Source organism: Mesoplodon bidens (genome assembly GCF_964165515.1).
Source record: "Mesoplodon bidens genome assembly, chromosome: X".
In the NCBI taxonomy this organism is placed as follows: Eukaryota; Metazoa; Chordata; class Mammalia; order Artiodactyla; family Ziphiidae; genus Mesoplodon; species Mesoplodon bidens.
This window is the reverse complement of record NC_138163.1, coordinates 44,851,655-44,875,177: the sequence shown is the minus strand read 5'-3', so window position 1 is coordinate 44,875,177 and position 23,523 is coordinate 44,851,655. Positions and strand designations below refer to the sequence as shown.

The 23,523-nt window shown below is 44.4% G+C and overlaps 1 protein-coding gene across 8 annotated transcripts in view; it reads right to left on the bottom strand.

The window, feature by feature from the left end:
• CHRDL1 (chordin like 1) overlaps nt 1-23,523 on the bottom strand; it is a gene marked incomplete at its 3' end in the record, with an annotated part of 116,253 nt that overhangs the window by 2,749 nt on the left and 89,981 nt on the right. For 2 of the 8 annotated variants that reach the window (XM_081221294.1, XM_081221295.1), the window contains exons 7-12: nt 22,031-22,098; nt 17,565-17,654; nt 15,561-15,729; nt 11,957-12,166; nt 5,218-5,385; nt 2,598-2,687 (exon numbers count right to left, since the gene is read on the bottom strand). In XM_081221294.1, coding sequence (XP_081077420.1) covers nt 2,598-2,687; nt 5,218-5,385; nt 11,957-12,166; nt 15,561-15,729; nt 17,565-17,654; nt 22,031-22,098 — 795 coding nt within the window. Of the gene's footprint in view, nt 1-2,597; nt 2,688-5,217; nt 5,386-11,924; nt 12,167-15,560; nt 15,730-17,564; nt 17,655-22,030; nt 22,099-23,523 lie in introns of those variants that run through there. The other 6 variants (XM_081221299.1, XM_081221300.1, XM_081221297.1 and 3 more) reach the window with 4 other exon arrangements.

Here is a 23,523-nt window from a genome sequence, read left to right as displayed (position 1 = left end):
GGGGCTTTGCTTACTCTTTGAGGCCCGAATACTAGTTTGGGTTGCTTGATTATTTACTGCTCTTTTCTCCATTCCTGCCGCCCTCTGTTAAAAACTGCTCCCCTCTGCTTTGTCTTATGCCCACACGCTGGCCTCACACCACCTTCAGCAGCCCTTCCAGCCTCCTATGGCTCCGCAGAGAGTTCCAGCCTCACATCCGCCACGTGATCCCTCTCTGCTCTGGGTGAACACGGCCGCATCCCTTCCGTTCCTTGCCATCCCTGCTCCTGTCCCCCTCCACTCCCTGTTGTCTCTTCCCCCACCCCCTGGAACTGTCCATACTTCCAGCGTGTCCTCACCAACTTCTCTATTCCCCCTTCTGCCATGCTAACTGAGCAAGCGCTTTTGACTGCACACCCGTGCTGAGCACTGGAAACCACCCGATGCCTCTGGACCATCCCTTTCTAACTTTCCTGGTCCCTCAGTGGTGAGATCTTCCTTCCCCTGCTATCATCTTGCTCTGTCGAATAGCGTTCCTAACAAAATGTCTACCCCGGATGCCCTCTTCAGCCTTTTCAATCCTGTGCTCATGGTGTTGCAACCTGGAGAATTCCGCGAGTCCAAGGTCGGCAAGCACCTCTTAATCCAGAACTGTTGTTGAAACTCTTTTCTTTCTCTCGCCACAGGAGACCATGCCCCACTTCCTTACGGCCTCCCTTTCTCTGCTCCTTTCTCCCTGGGATTCTTCACTTTTCCCTATTCTCTCGGATTCGATGGGAAAGGAGAGATGGGTCAGGCAAGGAAGCAGCTTCTACCAAAGCCCTACGGTGTGCCAGGATCTGACAGGCACACTATATACAGGAGTCAGGCTTGCTCTGCTCTGTCCCCAGGTGACCCTGCGGGATCATCTCATTACCTACGTCCTTCAGAGGCACACATCATCTACCTCCATTATGCACCCTAAATCCTAACTGTGACGGGAAGACTTTGTTTAAATCATCTTTCAAGTGCCCCAATGCCTAGCACAGTGCCTGGCCCACAGTATGAACAAAAATATGTTCTTTGAAATTAATTGGTAATTTCAAAAGTCACATTATTGATCCTATAGACTCTGCCTCTTTATTCCTTACAAGAACTCCCAGCTCCTCCATTTGAATTCTCCTACTGTCCAGTTGTCTACCTGTCTCCTGCAGAATGAACAATTGACCTCATCGACCCTATGTCCAGCTGCCTATTGGATAATGCTGCTCATATGGACTTCAAGCATCTTAATCTAAACGTGCTTCAAGTAAAACTCATTTTTGTCACCAATGCCTGCTCATTCTCCAGAGTTTCCCACTGGTGAATGGTATAACTATTCACCCAGTCCATAAAGTTGTTAATATTGGAGTCATTCTAAACTCATTTCTCTCTTTGATCCTGATCTTGATGGTTTAACCTCAGCCCCTCACAGGGACCCCTCCTCCCCTGTCTAACCGACTTAATACAGTCTAATAGCTTCCTACAGACTATCACCAGCTCTCTCACTAAAAGCCCATCTGCCACTCCATTCAGCAAGTACCACTTTCTAAAAAACAGATCTGAATGCATCGTTCGCTTGCTTAAAACCCCCCACTGGGGCTCTCTGGTCTGGAGACCGAGTTCAACTTCTCAGCATGGCATACTGGGCTCTTTAGAGTATGGCTTCTCAAAGTAGGTACTTAATAAATGCATCTGACAGCCGAGAGACATCTTTCCAAAGCCCTATTTTAACACCACTACACTGTGTGTAAGTTTGCAGCAAGCACCCACACTCCTTCCAGGCTCTCTAACTACTTCCTACCTCCAACTCTTCTCAGCTTTCTGTGCACCCTATGTGGCCTTTGTAATTCTTCCTCACCCACACCCACCCACCCACCTCCACATTTCTTGTTTGCTCCTGTCAGAGTCTTCTCTTAGATTGCACCTTCTCCCTAGACTGATTTCCTGACCTGTTGTCCAGTCACACCCTTCTCTTTCAAAACCCACCTCCTCCCTGAAGCCTTCCCAACTAAGCCCACCTGGCTCTCATCTCATTGTTCTTTGCAGATTCCCCTGAGCACTTAGGTATTTAACTCTTTAGAAGTATACTAATTCATAATGAAGGCATTTTCATGTTCTGTCTCGCCCATTAGAATTCCCTGTGGATAGAAATTCTGTGGCTTTTATTCCTTCAGAAGTGCTTACCCCCCCCGGCCCCTCCCCACGCAGTGCCTAGCAGGATCTAGTCCCAGGCTCCATCTAGCGTAGAAAGTGGGAGAGCTGCAAGTATGCTTGAGTGTCTGAGTGCTTTGAAAGAAACACGACCAACTGGGGCAGTTCCAAACAGTCAAACAGAGCTTTGATACAACACAAGAATCGATATGCAGGCATCTTCTCTCTTTCTCTCTTGTCCCCACCACTGAGGACATAGCCTTCCAGATGTGAAGTCTCCACAGATAAGACCAGACCTCCCACCCTCCTGAGACTCTGGGTTTAGTCACCCACAGGAGAGGGAGACAATATCCTCTGATGCTGACATGGACCATGGCTCCTGTTCAGTGAGAGCACTGAAAACTAGATGTGTTTTCCAGGGAGGAGTAAAGAGAGTCACAACTTACTCAGGGTTGTCCTGGTCACCAGCTTGAAGTGATGGAGCTCCTCAAACATCCTCTTGGAGATCTTCTCAATATGGAAGTGCTGGAGGATGCCTGGGGCCAAGCACAAAGTGGGGCAGGTGGTCAGGCGCTCTCTATCTGGAACCACCAACCTCTTTTTCTGCTTGGGCTGAGCATATCATCTCACTACTGGGGCTTAGGAGTCTCGAGCGGGGCTGTGTGGTCTGCTTAACCAGGAACTTGGACGGCTTGAGGGTTATAATTGACTCCATTGGTTTCATTGGCTCACTGACCCCTCCCCTGGTTCTCCAGAGGACAGAGATAAGGGAGACAGAGCTGCTGACCGTGGGACCCACTCCTGGGGAAAGCCACAGAGAATCAAGCATGGATGCTGGATGGAGTTTCTGCAGCCAAAGGCAGTATTAGACATTCTGCCCTTGCCCCTGGTCTGGGTAGACTATGTCCCTGCCAAGCCACCGGGCTACCCTCCTGGCTTGGCAGCAAGAACCAGCAGTGGGTCTTGCAGACAGGTTGTTTGTGTAAATGCAGAAGCCATCCTTATTCCTGAACTCACTAGAAAGCATATATTCCTTTGGGGAACAGTCACAGCTCCTTTCCCTTTCCCTTATAAAAACGGGCAGAGCGAGAATAAGGGGGCTCCCACAGTCTCAACCTTGCCTGAATAGCTTTTATCAGAACAACACGTGAACAACTGAAAACTGCCTTGCAGTTAAGGAGCAATGTTACCAGCCCACTTAAATAATCCTCAAGAGGTCTACAGGGAGCAACGGACATGGAGCCTGGGTTTTCCTCTGTCCACTATGCACAGATCTTGATTACCCAGTGCTGAGAACAAGAGCTTATTTAGAGGCGACACTAGCAAGTTGAAAAGCATCCATGCATTTCTGTGAGGCGAGAGATGTGGGGCGATGGATGCATAGTGAGGTCATTGCTAGGGAAGCCAACAGAACAGTGCTTAGTCCTGGTGACCAGTTACAGAGGAGTTAGGGAGTTAGAGATGGCAAATCAACATTCCTGGGTCTAGAGCAAAAATAAACAGGGATGGGCTTCCCTGGTGGCGCAGTGGTTGAGAGTCTGCCTGCCGATGCAGGGGACATGGGTTTGTGCCCCAGTCCGGGAAGATCCCACATGCCGCGGAGCGGCTAGGCCCGTGAGCCGTGGCCACTGCGCCTGTGTGTCCAGAGCCTGTGCTCCGCAACGGGAGAGGCCACAACAGTGAGAGGCCCGCGTACCTCAAAAATAAATAAATAAATAAATAAATAAATAAATAAACAAACAGGGATGAGCCTTATATGTGTGTTGTAGCATATTTTTAAAGGGGTAGAGAGGAACTTGTTCTTTTGAAAAAGAAAGAAGGGAGAGAAAAAAGGCCCACAAAAGCTAGAGCAGTTGTTTCTCAAAGGATGGGTCCAAGTGCCACTTGTATCAGCATCACCTGGCTATTTGTCCCTACCGGGGGCTGACTGAATTCGCACTTCTTGGACAGGGCCAGGTAACTGTTTTTTTTTTAAATAAATTTATTTATTTATCTTGGTTGTGTTGGATCTTCACTGCTGTGCGTGGGCTTTCTCTAGCTGCGGTGAGCGGGGGCTACTCTTTGTTGCAGTGTGCGGGCTCCTCATTGTGGTGGCTTCTCTTGTTGCGGAGCATGGGCTCCAGGCATGTGGGCTTCAGTAGTTGTGGCACAGCGGGCTCTAGAGCACAGGTTCAGTAGTTGTGGCACATGGGCTTAGTTGCTCCATGGCATGTGGGTTCCTCCCGGACCAGGGATCGAACCCACGTCCCCTGCACTGGCAGGCGGATTCTTAACCACTGTGCCACCAGGGAAGTCCCGGTAACTGTGTTTTAAACCAGCTCCTTGTGTGATGCTGAAACTTATTCAAGTTCGAGCACTCTGGAGCCTTATGCGGGAGCCAACTGAAAAAGGATGTGCGTTATTTCCCAATTGAAATCTCACCTCTACACTCGGATTCCTAGAAAACTTGACCAGACTAGATCAGCCCTAGTCTCATAGCTATGGGATGGTTTGAATAGCTGCAGGGATGATGTTTTAAATTTGTCTTACTGCAGAGTCCCCAGCATGGTTCGAGAGACTCAGCTGTGCACTGAATGACTGCATTTTCATGCTTGTTGAGCTTCCTCTGGGAAACAATGGTAGACTACAGTTTGGGAGTTTAAAACCCTGGCTGTACATCAGAATCACCTGCGGAGCTTGCAGAACAAACCCTTAAGCCAATCCTTAACCCTTAACCCCACTTGGCCAATTAGTCAGACTCTCTGCAGGTAGGCTCAGGGATTTGGTATTTAAAAACCTTTGCAGATGATTCTGATGTGCAGCCAGGGTTAAGCAGCACTCCTCCAGCCTTGGTTGTGTGAGAAAGACAACAAAACCCAAGAGTCAATACTTACTTTTTAGCCCAGGTCCTGGTTAAAGCTAAAGGCCACAACAGCAACGGTGGGAGTCATATGTTAGTTTCTAAACAATCAGGAAATCTTCTGACCCAGAGGAACAGGTTGAAGCAAAATGAAGGTGAGTCTTCCATTCCTTCCCTGTGTCCCCTTTACAAAAATAGTGCCAAGAAATTAATGTCGTCTGGCTCACCCTTTCGAATGGTCCAAACGTGGACCTCTACCTGAGGCGGTCTCTCTGTCTCCAGTGCAATTTTTCTGGTGGTCTCCCCATCTTCCATGAACACAGACTCATACACGGGCATGGTTTCTTCTCCACAAAAGTAGCCTTTGCTGTCAAAGCTTTGGCCAGGAAGTTCTTCTGGAATCAGGAGGCAAGTAGAGATTTGTCATGGTTTTCCAAAACTAGGAGCAAACCTCTGTATTTATGCATCTCTTTGTTCATAGCACCACACAAGCATCAAAAGTGGACAATCTACAAGAACATTCCTACAGAGATAGAAATCCCACCCATATTTCACTGGCTCAGCTGTGGCTGCCCCTGTAATAGCCACGAAATCACAAAGAAGCACGTGACTTTCAGGTCCGCGTGATGACAGAACACTGGCCCCAAAGCTACACTGGATCCACCACCACCACATGAGAAGTGGATCTTCGCAAAGAGGAAGAATGTGACGAGGTACAAACCTGCTGGGCGCTTAAGGGAACACAGGATTTTCGATGCTGGGTCAGGATCATGGTTGGGCTAGCTCAGTGTTGCCAACAGAGACCCAAGGAATGGGCTGACAGAAGGCCTCGGTTAGCTTCCCTGACGTCAATTAGGTATACTTAGAAAACATTTATGACACTCATTTATGTGCATATACTTGCCCAAAGGATCTATCCAAATTGGCTTGACATTTCTGAACGCTCTTTTGATTTGTTTGTAAGCGGAATGCTAATACCGGATCAACACCAGTGCCAAAACCTAGATGTCAGATTAGTCATATGTATGCTATGCCAAATAAACAGTTGGAAGACACAAAAAAAATTGGTCAAATCCCTCAACTATGGATCATTTAAAGTATAAACTAACTTGTTGGATTTCAGCTTCCAGGCATAAAGGTAGCAGCCCCCTCTTACTCCCCACTCTGCTCCACCCTCCTCTTTCCTCAGCCCGCTACTGAAAGAAGTTTCCCTTGGTTGGTTATCCGTGACTTAACTTGCTTTGCTGGCCTTGTAATCAGCACCCTCTTCAGCTGTGTACTTAAAGTGTAATGCTCAAATCGGGAACAACGAAGACAAGCTGAGGACACCCTGAAAAATTCTGAATATGTGCAGAAGCCATCTGTAAGCACATCTGATGAAAGCGTTGGGTGTTGAGTGCTTTGGGCCCATGACTCTAATTAGGGGGACTCATTGTTAGCCAATCAGAGGCACTCGGACTAGAGGTTGTAATCAAATTGCTATTGCATGTCTCTTGCTGACCTGATTAGCTCTCCCATCCCCACCACCATTTTGGCACTGTAAGGACAAAATCCTAGTCTTCTCTGGATGATTCCAGTTTGGATTACTCAATTCGTAGATTATCCTAGAGTCAAGCTCTCTTTCTCCTTTTGGCTTTCTTTTTAGTTATTTAATTACTCGGTGGGCTGGTCTTTGTTGGCGATGCATTAGGTGATGAAGGGACGTGCACTAGCGTTTTCCAGTAGGTGGAGGGGGGAGGAGGTCATGGAGTATACAGGAACCTCTATGTATTTAATTACCACCTTTAGAATGAGAGCCGGGTTCCTGTGTTAAATCTTGCTCACCAGCTTAATACTAGCTATAGCTATCACAGCCATATGAAATCCATGATGGCACTGGAAGTACCTATCATACACTACAAGTTCTCCCAGTGTCCTGAAGAGTTATCCTGCCCCACCACCCCCCCTCCAAGAACTTAATTTACTCACCAGAAGGAATCTATAAACAACAAAATCCATTAGTGACTCAACCCTGGCTGGCACATGAAAATATTAAGAGTAAACAGAGCGTGTCTTTCAAACTACCTACTCGGCAACCTCTTCATTCCACATCGTCCACTTCAAGGTGCTTCCTGATCACTGCACGTGAACCTACTTTCATTTCCTTCTGGGGAAGTATGCCATGCCTGAAGTAATTTCTGGGCATTCCCACTTCCCACGAGAATGCTCCTGTCCTGAGCCCTCCAGAACTAAGAAATTGAGAAACCACTCCGTATGGAAGTGGGGATGACTGATGCAGGAGATGTAATATCCCAGCCCAGGAAACAAACTTGAAGTCTTACCAGGGGCTTTTTATGCTGTAACCCAAAAGGAGTGTGTCATTACGGGAATTCCAGGTATATTGGGGTGGTATGGTGGGGTGGAGAGGTGAGTTGGGGAACCTTCAGGGAGTAGAAGTCCTACACAACCCTGCAGATGGCCACTGACACATGAAGCAAGGCCAGCCTCTACCAGAGCAAAGACAAGAGAGAGAGGTGAAACTCACGTCCTTTATTTTGGCCTTAGTTTGTTACTGGAGGGGCCCGCAATCATTTGTTCTAATGAAACTTTTGGCTGGATCATCAGTGAATTTTATTTGTCTCTTTTCCCTTCTCAATGTGAATGACTGAATTTACCTTTCTTTTTGCTGTCGATCTTCTCCTCTCACTCCTTTATTCCTTTTCCTCTGTGTCCTGTGTCATTTTCTAAGAGGCTGAGGATGTCATGATCTTCCCTTTCTCACCCCTTCACATCACTCAGAACTACTCAAACATCGTTCTTCAGAGAAGCCAACCCTGACCAGCCTTTTGAAAGCACTTCACCCTGCCTGTGCCATTCACTATCACCTGATCCTGTCTGTTTTTTTCTTCCCAGTACTCATCACCACTGAACATTACCTTATCAGTTTGTGTTCATTGCCTTTCTTCTCCCACTAGAATGTAAAGAGCATTACTGGCAAGTAGCCTGAGTCTGTCTGCTTTATCTCCCTATTCTCAACACCTACAACAGTGTCTTGCACACAGAAGGCACATAATATGTGTTTCCAGATTGCATGCTGCGTGAACAAGTGCATGCCCCTTGAGGATCTGAAGTTGCTGAGTACCCGGGCCTCTGTGGATAGTGACTCGTGCAGGGCAACGTGACTATTGGGAGACTTTCAATTTGCAGACATCCATGTGTGGCTTGCTGAGGGCAGGTGACAGAATGGGACAGACACTCTCTCCTTCCATGTTGCCCAGTAAGTCCTCTATCTCTACACGTCTGAGCAGCACGGGAAAGTGGGAAAAGCCACTCTTCCAGAGAAACACATTGTCAATGAGGCTCTTCAATATACTGCCAATTGGGTTTCTGAGAGCAGTGTTTTAAATAATAGCCTCTATTACTTTTTCTAATTACAAAAGTCATACACGTTTATTGTTGAAAATTTAGAAAATACAGATAAACAAAAAGAAGAAAATAAGAACTACCCATCATTCAGTCACCCAAAGATGGCCACTGTTACATTTTGCCATATGCCCTTCCAGTCTTTTTTTTTGGCTAAGCATATTATCAATGCTTTCTCTATTAAAGAGAAGAAAACGGAGGTGTATAAAGTGAAGTGACTTGCCCAGAGTCACAGAAATAGATAATAAAATCAAGGTTTGGAACCCAGGTCACTTCCAGCCCATTGTTTTTTTCCAGGCCAGCAGAAAATGTTGACTGATAAAAAAAAAAAGGCAAATCAGTTACTTAAGTGTTGGTTTTGACACACGAGCTTGAGAAAAATACAGTCCGTAGTATTGGGGTGACAGAGTACTGGATTGATGATCAAGCATTCTAGCCCTGGCTCCACCACTGGTTTTCTGTGTGACCTAGATCATAATACATATTGTTTTCTAGCTTGCAGATTTTGTACTTAACAGATATATTGCAAATATGTTTCTGTGCCATTAAATCTTGTTCTATAGTGATTTTTAATGGCTATATAATATGCCACAGTACAGATATACCATAATTTATTTAACCATTTCCATACTGGTGGACTTTCAGTTTGTTTCCAATAATTCGCTATTATAAACAGCACTGCAGCAAAAATCCTTGTTTGTATATCTCTGTACATCTCTGATCACTTTCTTTGGATTTCTAGGAGTAGAACTGCTTAGCCAAAGAGTATGAACATAAAGGTTTTAATAAATGCCACCACCTGAAAGGCAATGCCTGTCCTGTGTACTGTGCTCACACCTTTTTGATTCCTTCACTCTTATTTGAATCACGTACAGCAATACAATCCTAACCACACAAAGAAATGGGATGCGGTCTGAAGGTGTGAGATTCAAGTTGGAATATTATATAGTGGGAGGGTTTATCTTACCTGGGTAGTTTAGGTAACTATTAGTTTGTGTATGAAATTATCTTGTTGTATTACTTTTATGATGATAGGCATTAGACCCTTGACAGGAGAGAAAACTGTGCTGGTAGAACTACTTCCAAGTGACACTAAAAGGCCTGGGGATCCAGTGAGGTGGCAGACTTGGAAGTTACAATAGGTTATCATGGCTGGGTGGCTGCCATGTTCATATCCTCAGAATGTGCTCTCTCCGTGCCCCTAGTGAGTACACTTCCTCAACAATTTTAATGCCCCAATTCTCCACTCCGTATCAGATAGCTCCTGTCCTTCCTAGCCACACTCTGCCCCTACTCTGGAAGATGAAGCTTGTGACATTAAGAAAGATTTTGTTTGTGCCATAAATCAGTGCTTCTCAAACTTTAATGTGCATTGCAATCACCTGGGGGACCTTGTTAAAATGCAGATTCTGATGCAGCAGGTCTGGGGTGGGACCTGAGAGTGGTTTTCTCACTAGCTCCCAGGTGCTGCTGGTCCATAAACCACACTTTGATTAGCAAAACCATAAACTACCCTGGGCCTACAGCAGTGGTTCCCAAACTTGTCTGCAAATTAATATTGTGTGGGGATCTTCTAAAATTCCAAACCCCAGGCCACAACTCAAATCAATTAAATCATAATCTCTGGGGATGAGACAGGTATTTTTTGTTTTTTTTTTAGTTTTAAGAGTTTATTTGAGCAAAAATTGGTTCAAATTGGGTAGCATCTAGTCTAACAGATAGAAAGCAGCTCCAAGGAGCTGTACAAAATGAAAGACTTTTACAGGCAGAAGGGAACAGGAACAAGGAAGTTATATTTGGGAAAAAAAGCGGATTGGTTATTGCCAGGGCACTTTCCTTTAAGGGATGGCATGGGTCTATCAGGCAGGCGACCTCACTAGTGTTGATCAGGTGACTCCTGATTGATTGGTGTAGGATTTCATTTCTGGGAGAGTGAAAATTGATTGTCTCGATTTGGTGACATGGGGCTTAGCAAAATTGACTCCATGTTGGGCCTGTTGTCTTGTTTTTAGCAGAAGAGACCACCTGGTCCTAGTTTCCGTCCTCTGTCCATCCTGGCATCCTTCCACACTGCCCTCTGGTCCTTGGTGGTCCAGCCACACTGACGGCCTACTCATCCCCGGGCCTGTCTAGTCCCCAGTTGTTGGTCCAAGAGACACAGGTATTTTTAGAAGCTCTCTGGGGGATTCCAATGTGCAGAGAAGTTTGGGAACCATTGGCCTACATGAAGATGCTCAAAATACATATATACTGAATACACTGACAAAGTTCATGTCTGTCTGCTACTCATGAGGAATTGCCTAAACTGAATAAATGATTTAGCTCTCTGCCTACACTTAAAAACATTTGCTTTTTAAAAAAATATTTATTTATTTATTTGGCTGTGCCGGGTCTTAGATGTGGCACGTGGGATCTAGTTCCCTGACCAGGGATTGAACCCGGGGCCCCTGCCTTGGGAGCGTGGAGTCTTAACCACTGGACCACCAGGGCAGTCCCTAAAAACATTAGGTTTTTCATCTGTGTTTACAACAGTGCTTTGCAGGTAGATATAAGAAATGATAAACTCATGTGCCTGGAAGTGATTAATTCATTCAGTCCTAGAATGTTAGAGCTGGAAAGACCCTAAGAAATCTACTCTAACCCTCTCGTTTTGCAGAGGAGGAAACTGAGGCTCAGAGAGGTGAAGTGACTTGTTCTAGGTCACACAGGAAACCAGTGGCAGAGCCAGGGCTAGAATGCTTGATCATCAATCCAGTACTCTGTCACCACAATACTACGGACTGTATTTTTCTCTAGCTCGTGTGTCAAAACCAACATTTAAGTAACTGATTTGTCTTTTTTTTTTATCAGTCAACATTTTCTGCTGGCCTGGAAAAAACAATGGGCTGGAAGTGACCTGGGTTCCAAACCTTGGTTTTATTATCTATTTCTGTGACTCTGGGCAAGCCACTTCACTTTATACACCTCCGTTTTCTTGTCTTTAATAGAGAAAGGATAATATCATTATAGCATTTTAGAATTGGAAGGAAGCTTAGATATCAACTATTCCAAACTTTTCATTGTATAGATGAGGATGATGCAGCCTAGAGAAGATCTGGCACATTTCCAAGGTCACCCAGCAAGTTAGTTATTAGGACCAGAACCCACTCTCCTTCCACTATGCCTTTCTCTGAAAGGGAAAATGAAGGTGATTGTGCTTTGATGAGTTAAACGGTGATATAAACAAAGGGTGCTATTGTCCTTCCTAATAACCACGATAACCTAATTTCTCTACTATTTAGAAAAGCAAGGCTTAAGTTCGGCCCTTAGGGCTACGTGGGACCAAAGGTGTGGTAGACACAAGCAAATCCCCAGCCTGTTTCTGAGAAGTCACTTTCTTCCAAGCAACCATCTTATCAGCCCTTCAAGAGAGGAGAGAACGTAGCTTGTTGTCAGTTATTAGTAGAACTATTACCATTACAATTATATGGCAGGTTGTGGTTATGTTTCTGATACTCAAAGAACATTGAGAATGACTATGTGGGGATCTCAGTCAACCAAAGGCAGGGCTTCCAACCAACGCACCTTTTGCCTTTTTACCTGGACACACCTTGCAGCACTTTCCATCTATTTTTTGAGGATACTTGCAGGGGTATCGACTGGGGCAGTGGATTTTCTTGCACTCTTGCTTGGTGATATTACAGGTGCACAGCACACACTCCACAATGCCAAATGCCCGGAGGTTTGGGTGCCAGGACTCGCCGTGGGAATAGGTCTTTCCATTGGAAACACACACTGGAAGAGAACACAGGACTGGAAATTAAAGGCTAGGGAGCTGAAATGGGCCCTGGTGCTCAGAGCCCAGGACCTGAACCCCTTAAGACATCAAGCATCCTTTGTTCTTGTTGTGCCCGTGGAGATGTGTTTACAGAGCAGCCTCTGTAACCAAAATACAGCTTGTGTCTTGCTCTCCTGTCAGCAACTATTCAGGATCTTCAACAGAGGCCTCTGGATGCCCACAAGGGCCTGACACATAGTAGGCCATCAAATAGTATGTTTTAAATGGAGGAATGAATGGATGCATGAAAGCAGAGTTCTAGCTGTCCAGGGTGTCTGATAAGGAACCTCTGCTAGAATGTAGTGTTCAGACCCGTAGTTCCATAGAGGATTGGGATGGCCCAAGTGGATGTGCTTCTAGGCATGAAAATCTCCCAGGAAGGTTTGCTGTCCAGGGAGACTAGATGCAAAAACTACTGGTCTTCTCAAAGGGCCAAGTCTTTCCAGATCCTGAAGCAAATCCATTCAGAATGTCAAATGCTATGAGAATCTGATCTACTAACACAGATGGGTACGGAGCTCAGTGGTGCTGACTTACTCTCTGGAGTGGGAAGGAAGGTGCTGAGACAAGACTGAGAAGGAAAGGACCCACCCCTCCCGGGTAAGTGGTGAAAGGTAGCCTTTTACGCCTCTAATCTTCTGGCAGTGTCCTGTATCCTCATAGTAGCTGCAGAGATTTGGCTACAGCGAATCACTGACTTCTCTAGAGATACCCTTTGGTGGTCTCACATTTGCTGAATGGAAGAGAAGTCACCAGCTCCATGTTTTCGGGGGGGGGGACAGTTTGCAAGAGCAAGCATCTGGGCTGCAGGCTGAGGGGCCTATGAAGGGAAGGAGTCACAGGAACATCCTTCAGTGCAAACCAACCAAAACATATCCGGCTTTGACTGTAAGGCACGGAGCTAAGCTCCAGTATAAGACCTGCACAGAGCCGCAAATAGGGAGGTCTGAGAATGAGTTCTCTCTTTTTTGAAAGTGCTGAGACATTCTGGAGATTTCCAGCCATGACGGGGACTGGGTGTGTTTCTCATTATTCCCATCACCTCATCATGCCCAGGGAGACCTGTCGGTATCCCAATCAACAACATCTCTAGGGTGGGTTGTATCACTTAAGGTGGGGCGAGGGTGGGAAAAGTAGCTCCACTTGGGGCGTTTCTTAGGAACTGACTGATTTGGCTGCAAGACAATGGCCTCAGAAGGATGAATCATTGGGCTATTTCTCTCATCAAATCCACTGGGTCACATTAGGAAATATGGACGATGTCGGCTGCCTTTTCCTGTCCTCTGCAAGAGCTGCTAGAGTACTAGGCGCTCTAACAGGTCAATCCATGTAAAGATTTCCAAGAACCTAAGCCAGAGAAACTCCTAATCGTACAGTGAGATAGAATAGGGGCTTGAAATCTAAACTGTTGATGGAATCACAGGACAAGATGGACCAGATGTGTTGTTCTCTCTCCCGCCAACCCCTCTTCTCTCTCCTCCCCAGACAGTGACACACCCTTCTAGACAACAAGATCATGTGGGTGCAGACTCCGCTTTGAGAAAGTTTAGGCTGGACTCTAGTTAAGAATGGTGGGGTCCTACTGCTTCTCCTCTTGAACTCTAGCAAGGGACAAAATAGATGTGTCTCAGAGGAACACATTGTTAGCAGGAGGGCTAAGGAGCAGGGCAGGCAGGACCCCCAAGGTTATATAGCCAGGTCCCCTCTCCCCTGAACATCTGGACTAAGGGAATAATCCAGACTGGGTAAGAGCCTACACATCAACTCTCTGGGGGGAAACACAGCCTTCTCCCCACGAACAAATTCTCAAGATGATTTCGATCATCCAGCTGGGGCGCTGGGAGTTGGAGATAGGGACAAGTGACTCTCCAATGAACTATAATAGAGAAAGGTCAGGAGAGAACAGCTGCATCCAAATCAATGGGGTCAATGAATAAATGTAAACCAGCTGGGGCCTTTGTAGGACATGGAGAAATCAAGGGATGAGCCTCTGCCCTGAAAATGAAGAGGCCTGTGGAAATTATGGGATTTAGGATTTTCAAAGACCATTTCCCCACACGTTTTTTAAGGCTTTAAAATACTTTCAGAGCAAATGGAATCTATTGAAGGCAATTTAGGATTGAAAATCAAACTGCATCTTTACCTAACTCCTCCTCCTCATTTCATAAATTCATATCAGAATGCCTTGGAATTTAAAAATAATAAATTTCAAATCAAACCCAGATCAATAGTAAATATTTCCAATTCTTCTAATACCTCACCATTTTTTATTAAGAGTTTTATTTTGAATGTTCTTTTTTTAAGTTTCAAAAGCAATTTAATTTTTTTATCTGTAATCTGAAATTTACATCTAACTAGTAACAGATGTGATCAACTGGCTTTGGCCTGACCAGCTTTGTTGAGATTTATAGTAGGAGTTCTTTGTAACGGATTGTTTTTCACCCATGTTATTCAATCATTTGGCTTAATAATTTATTACTTTTAACCCATTCAGAGAGCTGCCTTTGATTTGTTTTTCCTTTAAAGGAAACAAAACATGTTTGTGGTTTCATAAAAAGGAACCAGCTGAGCTTTTGCTCTGACGAGCTGGTTGACAGGATGCCTAAAGGAGTAAGAAGCAGTCAATTGTTTGATCGAATTTCTCCTCCCCCGCCCCCAGACCCCCGCTACTGGCCGGGAGGCGGCGGGGGTGGGGTGCACGCGGTGGCTGGAGAACTCTGTGCGGGAAGGAACGGTCCGTGGATGTGTGTGCTTGGCCGAGTGGGTGCTCAGCCAGGAGGTTTCTGGATTTCTCACTGGGTTACTCACTTCTAAGCATAATCTCCTCCTATGAATTAGAATCTCTGAGTGGGGAGCCAGGAATAAGTGTCTTTAACAAGAGCGCCAGGAGAAGCCGGGGCAATGAGGGGTGAGAATTGCTATCTCTATGGTTCAGGTGAGAGCTTTAGAGGCGTTTAGAGCCGACTACCTCTGAATATTGGGTGTCCTGCTGGAAAACAAACCGCCTTTCATTCTGTTAAAGCCCCAGCAAACTTTCCCAAATGACCGTCAACCCACAGAGGCAACGGAGAAAATGCTGGAGGGTGCATCAGGTTCACTGCTTTCTCACCTTTGGTCCTTAATAAGGACAGATACTCCTGAAATATAAACTATGGTCTTTGGACTGTATTTAGGAAAGTCCTAACAGTCCTCTGGAGTCACTTGTCCACACTCGCTTGGTAGACCGGATGGTGAGTGATCCACATGAGAATGTCTGATATGTATGGGAGAAAGGGTCCTTTCCCAGCTCTGCAAAGACCAGGGCTGCTGAAGCCCCGACAGGGTGCAGTACCAAAGAAGCACGTCCCTTACCCTGGCCATGCTTGTGTTTGTTATTGATGACGATCTGCACGATGGTTCCTGACGCTTGCTGCGAATCCATGAGTGCTCCCCGGTGACTTCTGGCCCCGGGAAAGCGGGGCAGACCTCCAGCCTGTCGGCTTGGTGGGGGATCATAGTGCGAGCGGTGGTAAGAATGTCTCTGTGAAATGACAAAGGACAAAGTCAGCCCCCCGAATCTACCAATGAGAAGACTGAGATGGACTTAGCTACCTTAGAAGCTGTTTGATCGTTTTTAGTGATGAGCTCTGATCTTAACTGCATGTCCACCGAAACCAACAGAGAAATTGGGATGTGGCGGAAGAACAGCACTGGCAGCATGCTGAGATTTCTCTCTCTTCTGGCAGGAGACTGGACTAGATTCACAGACAAGCTCCTGAGGGAGAAAAATAGCCCAAAAGGGTAAAGTATCTTTCCTGCTCCCAAGAATCTCACCTTCAGGTTTAAGAATTTACATAGTCACCTGCAAGGCAAGGCAGAGTGTGACAGAGGCCACAGAAGAAGGATAAAATGCTGTGCAAATTAGGACGAGACAGAGAGCTTCTAGTTGCGGAGGGTTTGTGACCTGGGCCATGAAGCATGAGTAGACTTTTTACAGGCAGACTTGGTGAGGAATATTCCAGGCAGAGATTTCCAAGTTGAGAAGGTGTAGCAGAGAACATAGAGTCCATAAAAGGGAACAGCCGAAGGATAACATTCCAAAAGTGGGTTAGAGCCAGATCATGGAGGACTTGCAATGACAGGCTAAGGGGCAAGGACTTTATTTGGTAGGCAATAGAGGTGAGGGTGTAGAAGCCTTTCAGGGATTTATTTTTTTTAAGTACGTAAAAAAATCAGAACTGTGTTTCAAAAGCATTGAGCCCTGACAATGTGTACGGTGAACTGGATAGGAGGAAGAGGTGGGAGGCGAGTCTGGTCTGGATAACAGATACAGAGACTCCAAACGCAGGCAGCGGCATGAGGGCACAGAGCAGGGCACAGATACCCCAGACGTTTTATAGACAGAAGAATGGACTGTGCAGGATGGCACTAGAATGTCAGCTCCACAGAGGTGAGGACTTTTGTTGTGTTCACTGCTGTATCTGCAGTGCCTAGAACAGTGTCCAGCATCTAGAAGGTGCTCATCAAAGCCTTGTTGAATGGACGAAGGAAAGCTGCGGTCCCTCATGAAAGTTTAGAGTCTTGTAGTACAGACAACCCCATCATTGCTCTTTCAGCAAGGGTTCAAGACACAGGATGAGCCAACTATTCTGCTACCCACCCCTCGCCCAGGAGATGAAGTAGAATGGGGTTATAGGAGGATGGAATGGATGATGAATAGAACCTTAAGGCTTGAAGCCCAATAACACTGGGTTTTAGGGGTAATTGTCAGGGGTAAGGGAAGGGGGTGGGTCCCACGAAAGAAGCTTTTGCAGGCAATTACAAAGGAATATCCTTACACTCAGTGGTAGAAATAGCAAGGAACATTGAGAAGGTAGTTATGGGATCCCCTAACCCCACCATCCCCCAAAACATTTATTTTAGTTATGTTCCATAGACACACATGTTGCAAACTTAGCTTTCGGAATTATTATTGCTCTCCTGGTTAGGGGGTGGGGAGGCATGGGTGAGAGAAGGCGAGAGCAAACAGGAGCTGGAGTAAGAGAAAGAGAACATTATCCTATATCTAAGAAGAGCCCATGCTGGTGCGTTGCTATAAAAACTCACACAAATAAGAGTTTGCACCAATTTATTATCATGTGCACAGACAGGATTCTCAGTGCAAATATTTTTCATTCCCACAATGGCTCATATGTCTCTTTCTGCCACAATCACTCACATTCCACAAAGGCCATTACAGATTGTTCTGCCCTTTCTGGAGTTTGGCAAAGTTTTCCCAAAGGAACACAGAGAGGACAGTTTGGCTGGTGGGTGTCCTACTGATGCTGAAAGGAGGGGGTTCGACGGGGCTAGAATTTGAAAGGGAAGGTCGCTGACCCAGGATAAGCTGCGAGTACAAGGAGTTCTCTGATTCATGAGGGTGAACACGAATTGAAAAACTGTTCTTCGGTACCGGGGACTCTGATTCTGGACATATGATAAGGGGAGAAAAATGATTCAAGACACACAAAAAAGGAACACAGGGCTTTTGATCAGAGGCCAACCCAGCCCTCCCCAAACCTCATCTAAGTCTTTTATTTTACAGACAGAGAAACTGAGGCCAAGAAGAAGAGGGGTTTTATTTGGGGTGAGAGTGATAGTTGAGCTTTTGGAGATGGCAAGAGAGTGGGAGAGCGGGAAAGGAGAGAGGAAGAGGAGGAGGATGTGGGAGAGATCACATCTGCTTAAGCTCAGGGATCCCCAAACATTTGCTTAAAAGCTGCTCCAAAGAAAATTCTCTCCCATATAGAAGTCTGCTACAGTGTTCACAATCACACATGCCACTGGTCGCCATCTCGGCTGCACACAGAATCACCTGGGGAGTCGTAAAAACACTAATCCCACCCACAGGGATTCCAATGGAATTGGTCTGGGGTAAGGCCTGGGCATCAGGATTTTATATACTCCTCAGGGGACCCTAATTTGAAGCCAAGGTTGAGAATAACTGACATAAAGGATCTTCTGTTTCGGCCCCGGGGTTGGGGTGGTGATGTGTGATTTTGATTTAGGAGTAATGGCTCTTTCAGAGTCGCTCCCCTGAACGAATGAAAGAGGCTTACCAGGGGCCGCTCTGACCTTGGAACTTATAGCGAAGGAGAAAAAGGCATTAACGCCTTGGAGTTGTAGTGAAATTGGAGGTTATCTTTAAAACCAGCTGTGAATAAGCTGTTTGAGAGAGCAGGTCAAAACCAGTTAGGTAGAAGCGATCACACGTCTAGGCTTTGTTTTCTTCTGCTCAATATTTTGGTATTATTTGATTTACTGACTTGAAGGACTGTCAAATATCTTGGGCTTCTGAGATGGCTGTTACACAGTTCTTTCCTGGTGTTGGAAAATCTCCGCCATTGAAGAAGTTACCCAGGAGTTTCTTCTTTACTTGTTCTAAGGTCTAAGATATAAGGGTTTTATCGGCAGAAACAGGAAAACATGAAAGTTTAGAAATGGCCTCAGAAGTGCCTTCCTAGTTCTGATCCTGTGCTACAGTTTTGCAAGATGTTACCATTGGGGGAAACTGGGTAAAGGGTACACGCCATCTCTGTGTTCTCTCTTACAATTGCAAGTGAATCTACATTTACTCACAAAATTAAAAGTTTAATTTAAAAAATGTCTTCAGAATTCATTATAATCCACACAGCCATGAGCACATTACACCTGAGTCATGAGTAACCTAGGACTATCCCTGTCTGGGAGACACTTAGGCCAGTTTCCTATCCAGAGCATTGTTCTGAAAATGTGAATGAGACATGGATTTTTATGTGTTTCATATTGTTTCTATGCCAAATTCTTTCACTTTTCTAATGGTAAATCTCCGAGTAATCTATTGGGGGCAAAATCGGAGTTTGGTCGTTGTCCAAAACAAAATTATGCTTGCTTTCATGTTTTGGCTTTCCACCCTGTGCCTATTTCTCTCTCCTCACATTCCTCCCTCCCCCCGACACACACACACTTCCCCTGATGGTACACGGACCAGTTCATATGAAGTTATGATCTGGAAATCAAACAGAAACCATTTCAGGTTTTTACAAAGTAGTCATCATTAAACCACTGGTTCTCCTTTCTGTGCACTTCGTAAAACTTGGTTAAAATGATGGTTTTGAGTCCACTTGGCAAAATAAACCAATCAGCTTTGTTTCTGTTGACCCGAGGTTGTGATGGTTCCCTAGGAATAGGAACAGTCTACTAAAAGGGACACTCTACTGAATCAGAAATGTGTTTTTTTTCTCCCATGTGGAAAGTTGGGCCTGCAAATGCTATTCAGAAGGGATTCTCCTACCTTCTAATAAGTTTGAAGAATTTCTCTCTCGTTTGGGACAAAGTCCTACACATTAACATTAAGGAAAAGCCCCCCCGCCCCCAGCCTTTGCAACACACACACATACACACACATTTCGCTCTACCTTCCACGCCCATTCATTCACCACATATTTATTGGGTGCCAACTATGTGCCAGGTACATACTTTTCTGTTACTACAGATGCTATTTATTATTTAAATCATATCCCGCAATATCTATCCCTTGTAGAACAAAGGAAAATATTTATTTATAATAAAGTGGAACCATCTGGACATTTTGGCCTACCAGGCACAAATGTTCATTTCTAAAGATAAGTCTTGAACTCCTTTGAAAATCTATAACTCTTTCAAGGCCCTGCCTTCTATATCTGACCTCTTTTGCTACGGGAAGTATCAGATTAAGTCCAGCCCTATGACCAGCAGTTTAGGAAGAACAATGAGGCTGAAAGACAATGATGGAGGTGGGGGCAGCATGAGACAAAGTCAAGAAGACTAATTAATGGCATTACCAGCAAGACCACTGAGGGGGCCATAGTGCTTAGTGTTGGGGGCTAAGGCGCCCAGCTTAAGGTGACTGAGACCTAACTTTGGCTTAGAATGGCATCTGGTTGACAGCTACTAATTTAGCCACTCTCGACTTCCTACCATGATTAAAAAAAAAAATGGGGGCTGAGGAAAAGAGGAAATTCACAACACAGAACAGGGAGACTGACATCATCTCCCATCAGGATCTGGAAGGAATCTCACTTAGTATAAGGCAGATACACTGCTGGATGGAGAAAGTCTTTCCTTGGGGTCTATGTTAACCCACAAACTGGGAAGCCCACGCTCTCTTGCAGGAGTGCTGCTTTTTTGAGATATCCAGAGTATTATTCTCCACTCCATTCACAAATCCTTCTCCATTCATTTGGAAACAAGAATGTCTAGAAAAGAATATGACTAGACAATAAAACAAATACAGATCCTTTCATCTCCTTGCTGAGGGTGTTAGCGATCTGGGGGCTTGCAGGTCAGAAGTGGCACATGTGATGGCCTTAGCCACACTGTGATGTAGGTACTGATCATTTTATTAGGTCCTGGATCAACACCTTCTTCCATACCCTCATGATTCTTGGGCCTGACCTATAATTCCATAGACTCTTGCCCTAATATCCAATGTTTGTTGAGAACTAATTTCCAAGGTTTTAAAAATCATTTAAATTTGATTTATTACAAAACTAATACATGCTCATTGAAAAATATCAAATAATACATAAGATACAAAATTAAAAAATCAAACGTTACCTTTCCTCCTGCCCACTTGCACCCCTCTGAGAGTACCACAATTAATATATTGGTATGTGACCTTCTAGATCTTTTCATATGCATTTACTCACATGCATACACAATTTTTACATAAGGAAATGATAGTATAAATTGTATCCTGCACCTTGTTTTGTTTACATACTATATCTTGGCGATTCCTCCACTTTACTACATTTTGACGTACCACATTCTTTTTAACAAATGTATGGTGTCCTATAGATTGGGTGTGTTTAACCAAACCCCTATAGATAGCATTTAGGTTGTCTCCATTTGTCTTGCTTTTATGGAAATAATTCTACGTTGAATGCTCTGTATACTTCTTTTGTATGAGGGTATGATGAATACCCATTTTTTGCAACGAATGCCTTGGTACATTTTGTACTTTTTGTACACTTTTTTATTGGATGAAAGATTCTTTAAATTCTATAGCGTTTTACCATTTTCAAAAGTTTCACACTCATGATTTCATACAATCCCATATGGACTCATATAAAGTCCTTTAATGTGATAGATCCTTTGAACCGCAACATCTTTTCTGATTTTTAGCGGTTTGAAGTGTTGCTCTACTTAGACATGTATTTCTTGGAGGGATTCTCTTTTGTTAATTATTTCAAAATAAAAAGGAATAAGAGACGCTACTACTATGCACAAAGAGATGCCCACTCCTAAGGCTTATTCTGAGATTAGCACCAAGAATAGAAATGAGAAGATGTTGCAGGTTGAGAAGGGGAATCTGGCTGCTACCTTTCCTTTCTTCCAGCTGTATGACTGAGAGCCTAAGGCCTAGGGGAGGTTTCTATGGACATGTCCAAGGTACCTGTGCCCAAAGGATGGGCTGACCTACCTTACGATCCCACAGAAGGTCCTCACTGTTGAGGCTGGGGGTGGTGACTTGCCTTCCTTACAGAAGACAAAGATTTGGCAAGTCATCCCGAAAGGGTACCAACTTCTAATCTAGATGAAGGGTGCCTAAGGGCTGGGCTATGATTTCTTCATGTTCATGTCATGGCCCCAGTTACCAATTATACAATGCACTTAAATGGTTCCAGGTTGGTGATGATGGCATTCACACTTCTGAGGAAAGGGAAGAAAAACGGTGTTAGAGATGGGCCCTTTTATGGCATTGCTGGGACAGTACCCATGGAGGGAGGGAAGTCTGGCCTGATGCTGTGAAGTATTGAATTATTTGAGCTATTCACACTTACTGCTTCTCTGTTGGCAGGCTGCCTGAAGATATCACCATCAGAATGTTCCCACGACAATTCTCCATCCCCTGTTTATTAAAAAGAAATAAAGAATTATACATACATAGAAGGGGAAAATATTAACCTGTGACCCAGTAATATTTTGGGTTCTATGATCCCAAGGTTCTTTACACATTTAAGCTGTTGTGGCTGTCCTTCAAACAGCAATGTTGAAAGATTTCTCCCTGGGTGTGCCTCATTTTTCAAGACAACTCTGAAGAAAGTTGCCACTTTCTAAAACAGACCATCCAGCAATCTTACACAGAATTTGGAAAATAAAAGGGAAAATAATCACTTTCCACTGTAATATAGCCATCATTGTCACATTTGCTTATTTTATTCTGAAGATAGTTAAGTCTTTTACAGGTCATATTCAACTTGTGTTTAAACTACCCTTCAAAAGTGAGAGTTTTGAGGATTTGGTCTGTCATAGTTTGTTAAATTCACCATTATGCCTCTGAGGAGTTATGACTTGATCTGAAAGTTAAGGTAAAACTTGCTGTGGTTAGAGTGTTTACATAACCCATATCTTCTATTTTTGCCTGAGACACCTTTCTCTGGGTCTCCACAACCTACTTTTTGAACAGCGAATCCCTATCATTGCTGTCTTCCAGACTAACTGCTTTTAGGGGGAAGATTTTACTTTCAGCCTTGAGAAAAGCAAACTCACAACAGATATGGATATTCCTCAGCTGATTAAAGATAAAAAATAAGAGGATAATCTCCAAAAATACTGTCTTATATTATCTATGACCAAACAAGCAGATGGGAAGAGCTCGGTCTTAGAGATATTTGTACCACTCTAAATGAGTACTATTTATGTGTGTGTTTGTGTGTGTGTGTGTGTGTGTGTGTGTACCTGGTTGAGGATAATCCAATATCTATTCAACCATATATTTCATGGGATAACTCGGAATACAAAAATGTATAAACATTAAGAATTTTCTATTCTAATTCATCTCCCAAGCTTTCAAAACCTAACTCTAACTAGTAATGTGTTACTGGTCAAGTACTGTTACTGGTTTAGGGCTGGAAAAAGACCTCAAGATTAATTTGATACCAATATTATCATTGGGTAGTGACATAAAACATAGCATGGCTTAAACCTCCATGATTCAAAGATCATCTTATGGAAAAAATTATGAATTTTGAAGATTTAACTATGATTGCTACATTCATCTTCCTAAAACATCACTTTGATTATATAATCATATCATTTCCTGATTTAAAAAAACCTCAGTGGGTCCCCATCTAAGACTCTCTATTATCAGCCTCCACCTCATCTTTACTGAGCACCTACCTCTGACCCAACTATCTTAGCTACTCTACAATGGGAACCCTTTGACCTCTTTACTCTTCACTGAAACTGTGGCCCCCATTCTTGGTTCCATGTTTTTGCTCATGTTATTTTTCTTCTGAAATTACTTTCCCAGCTCCCACACTCCGTAGCTCCT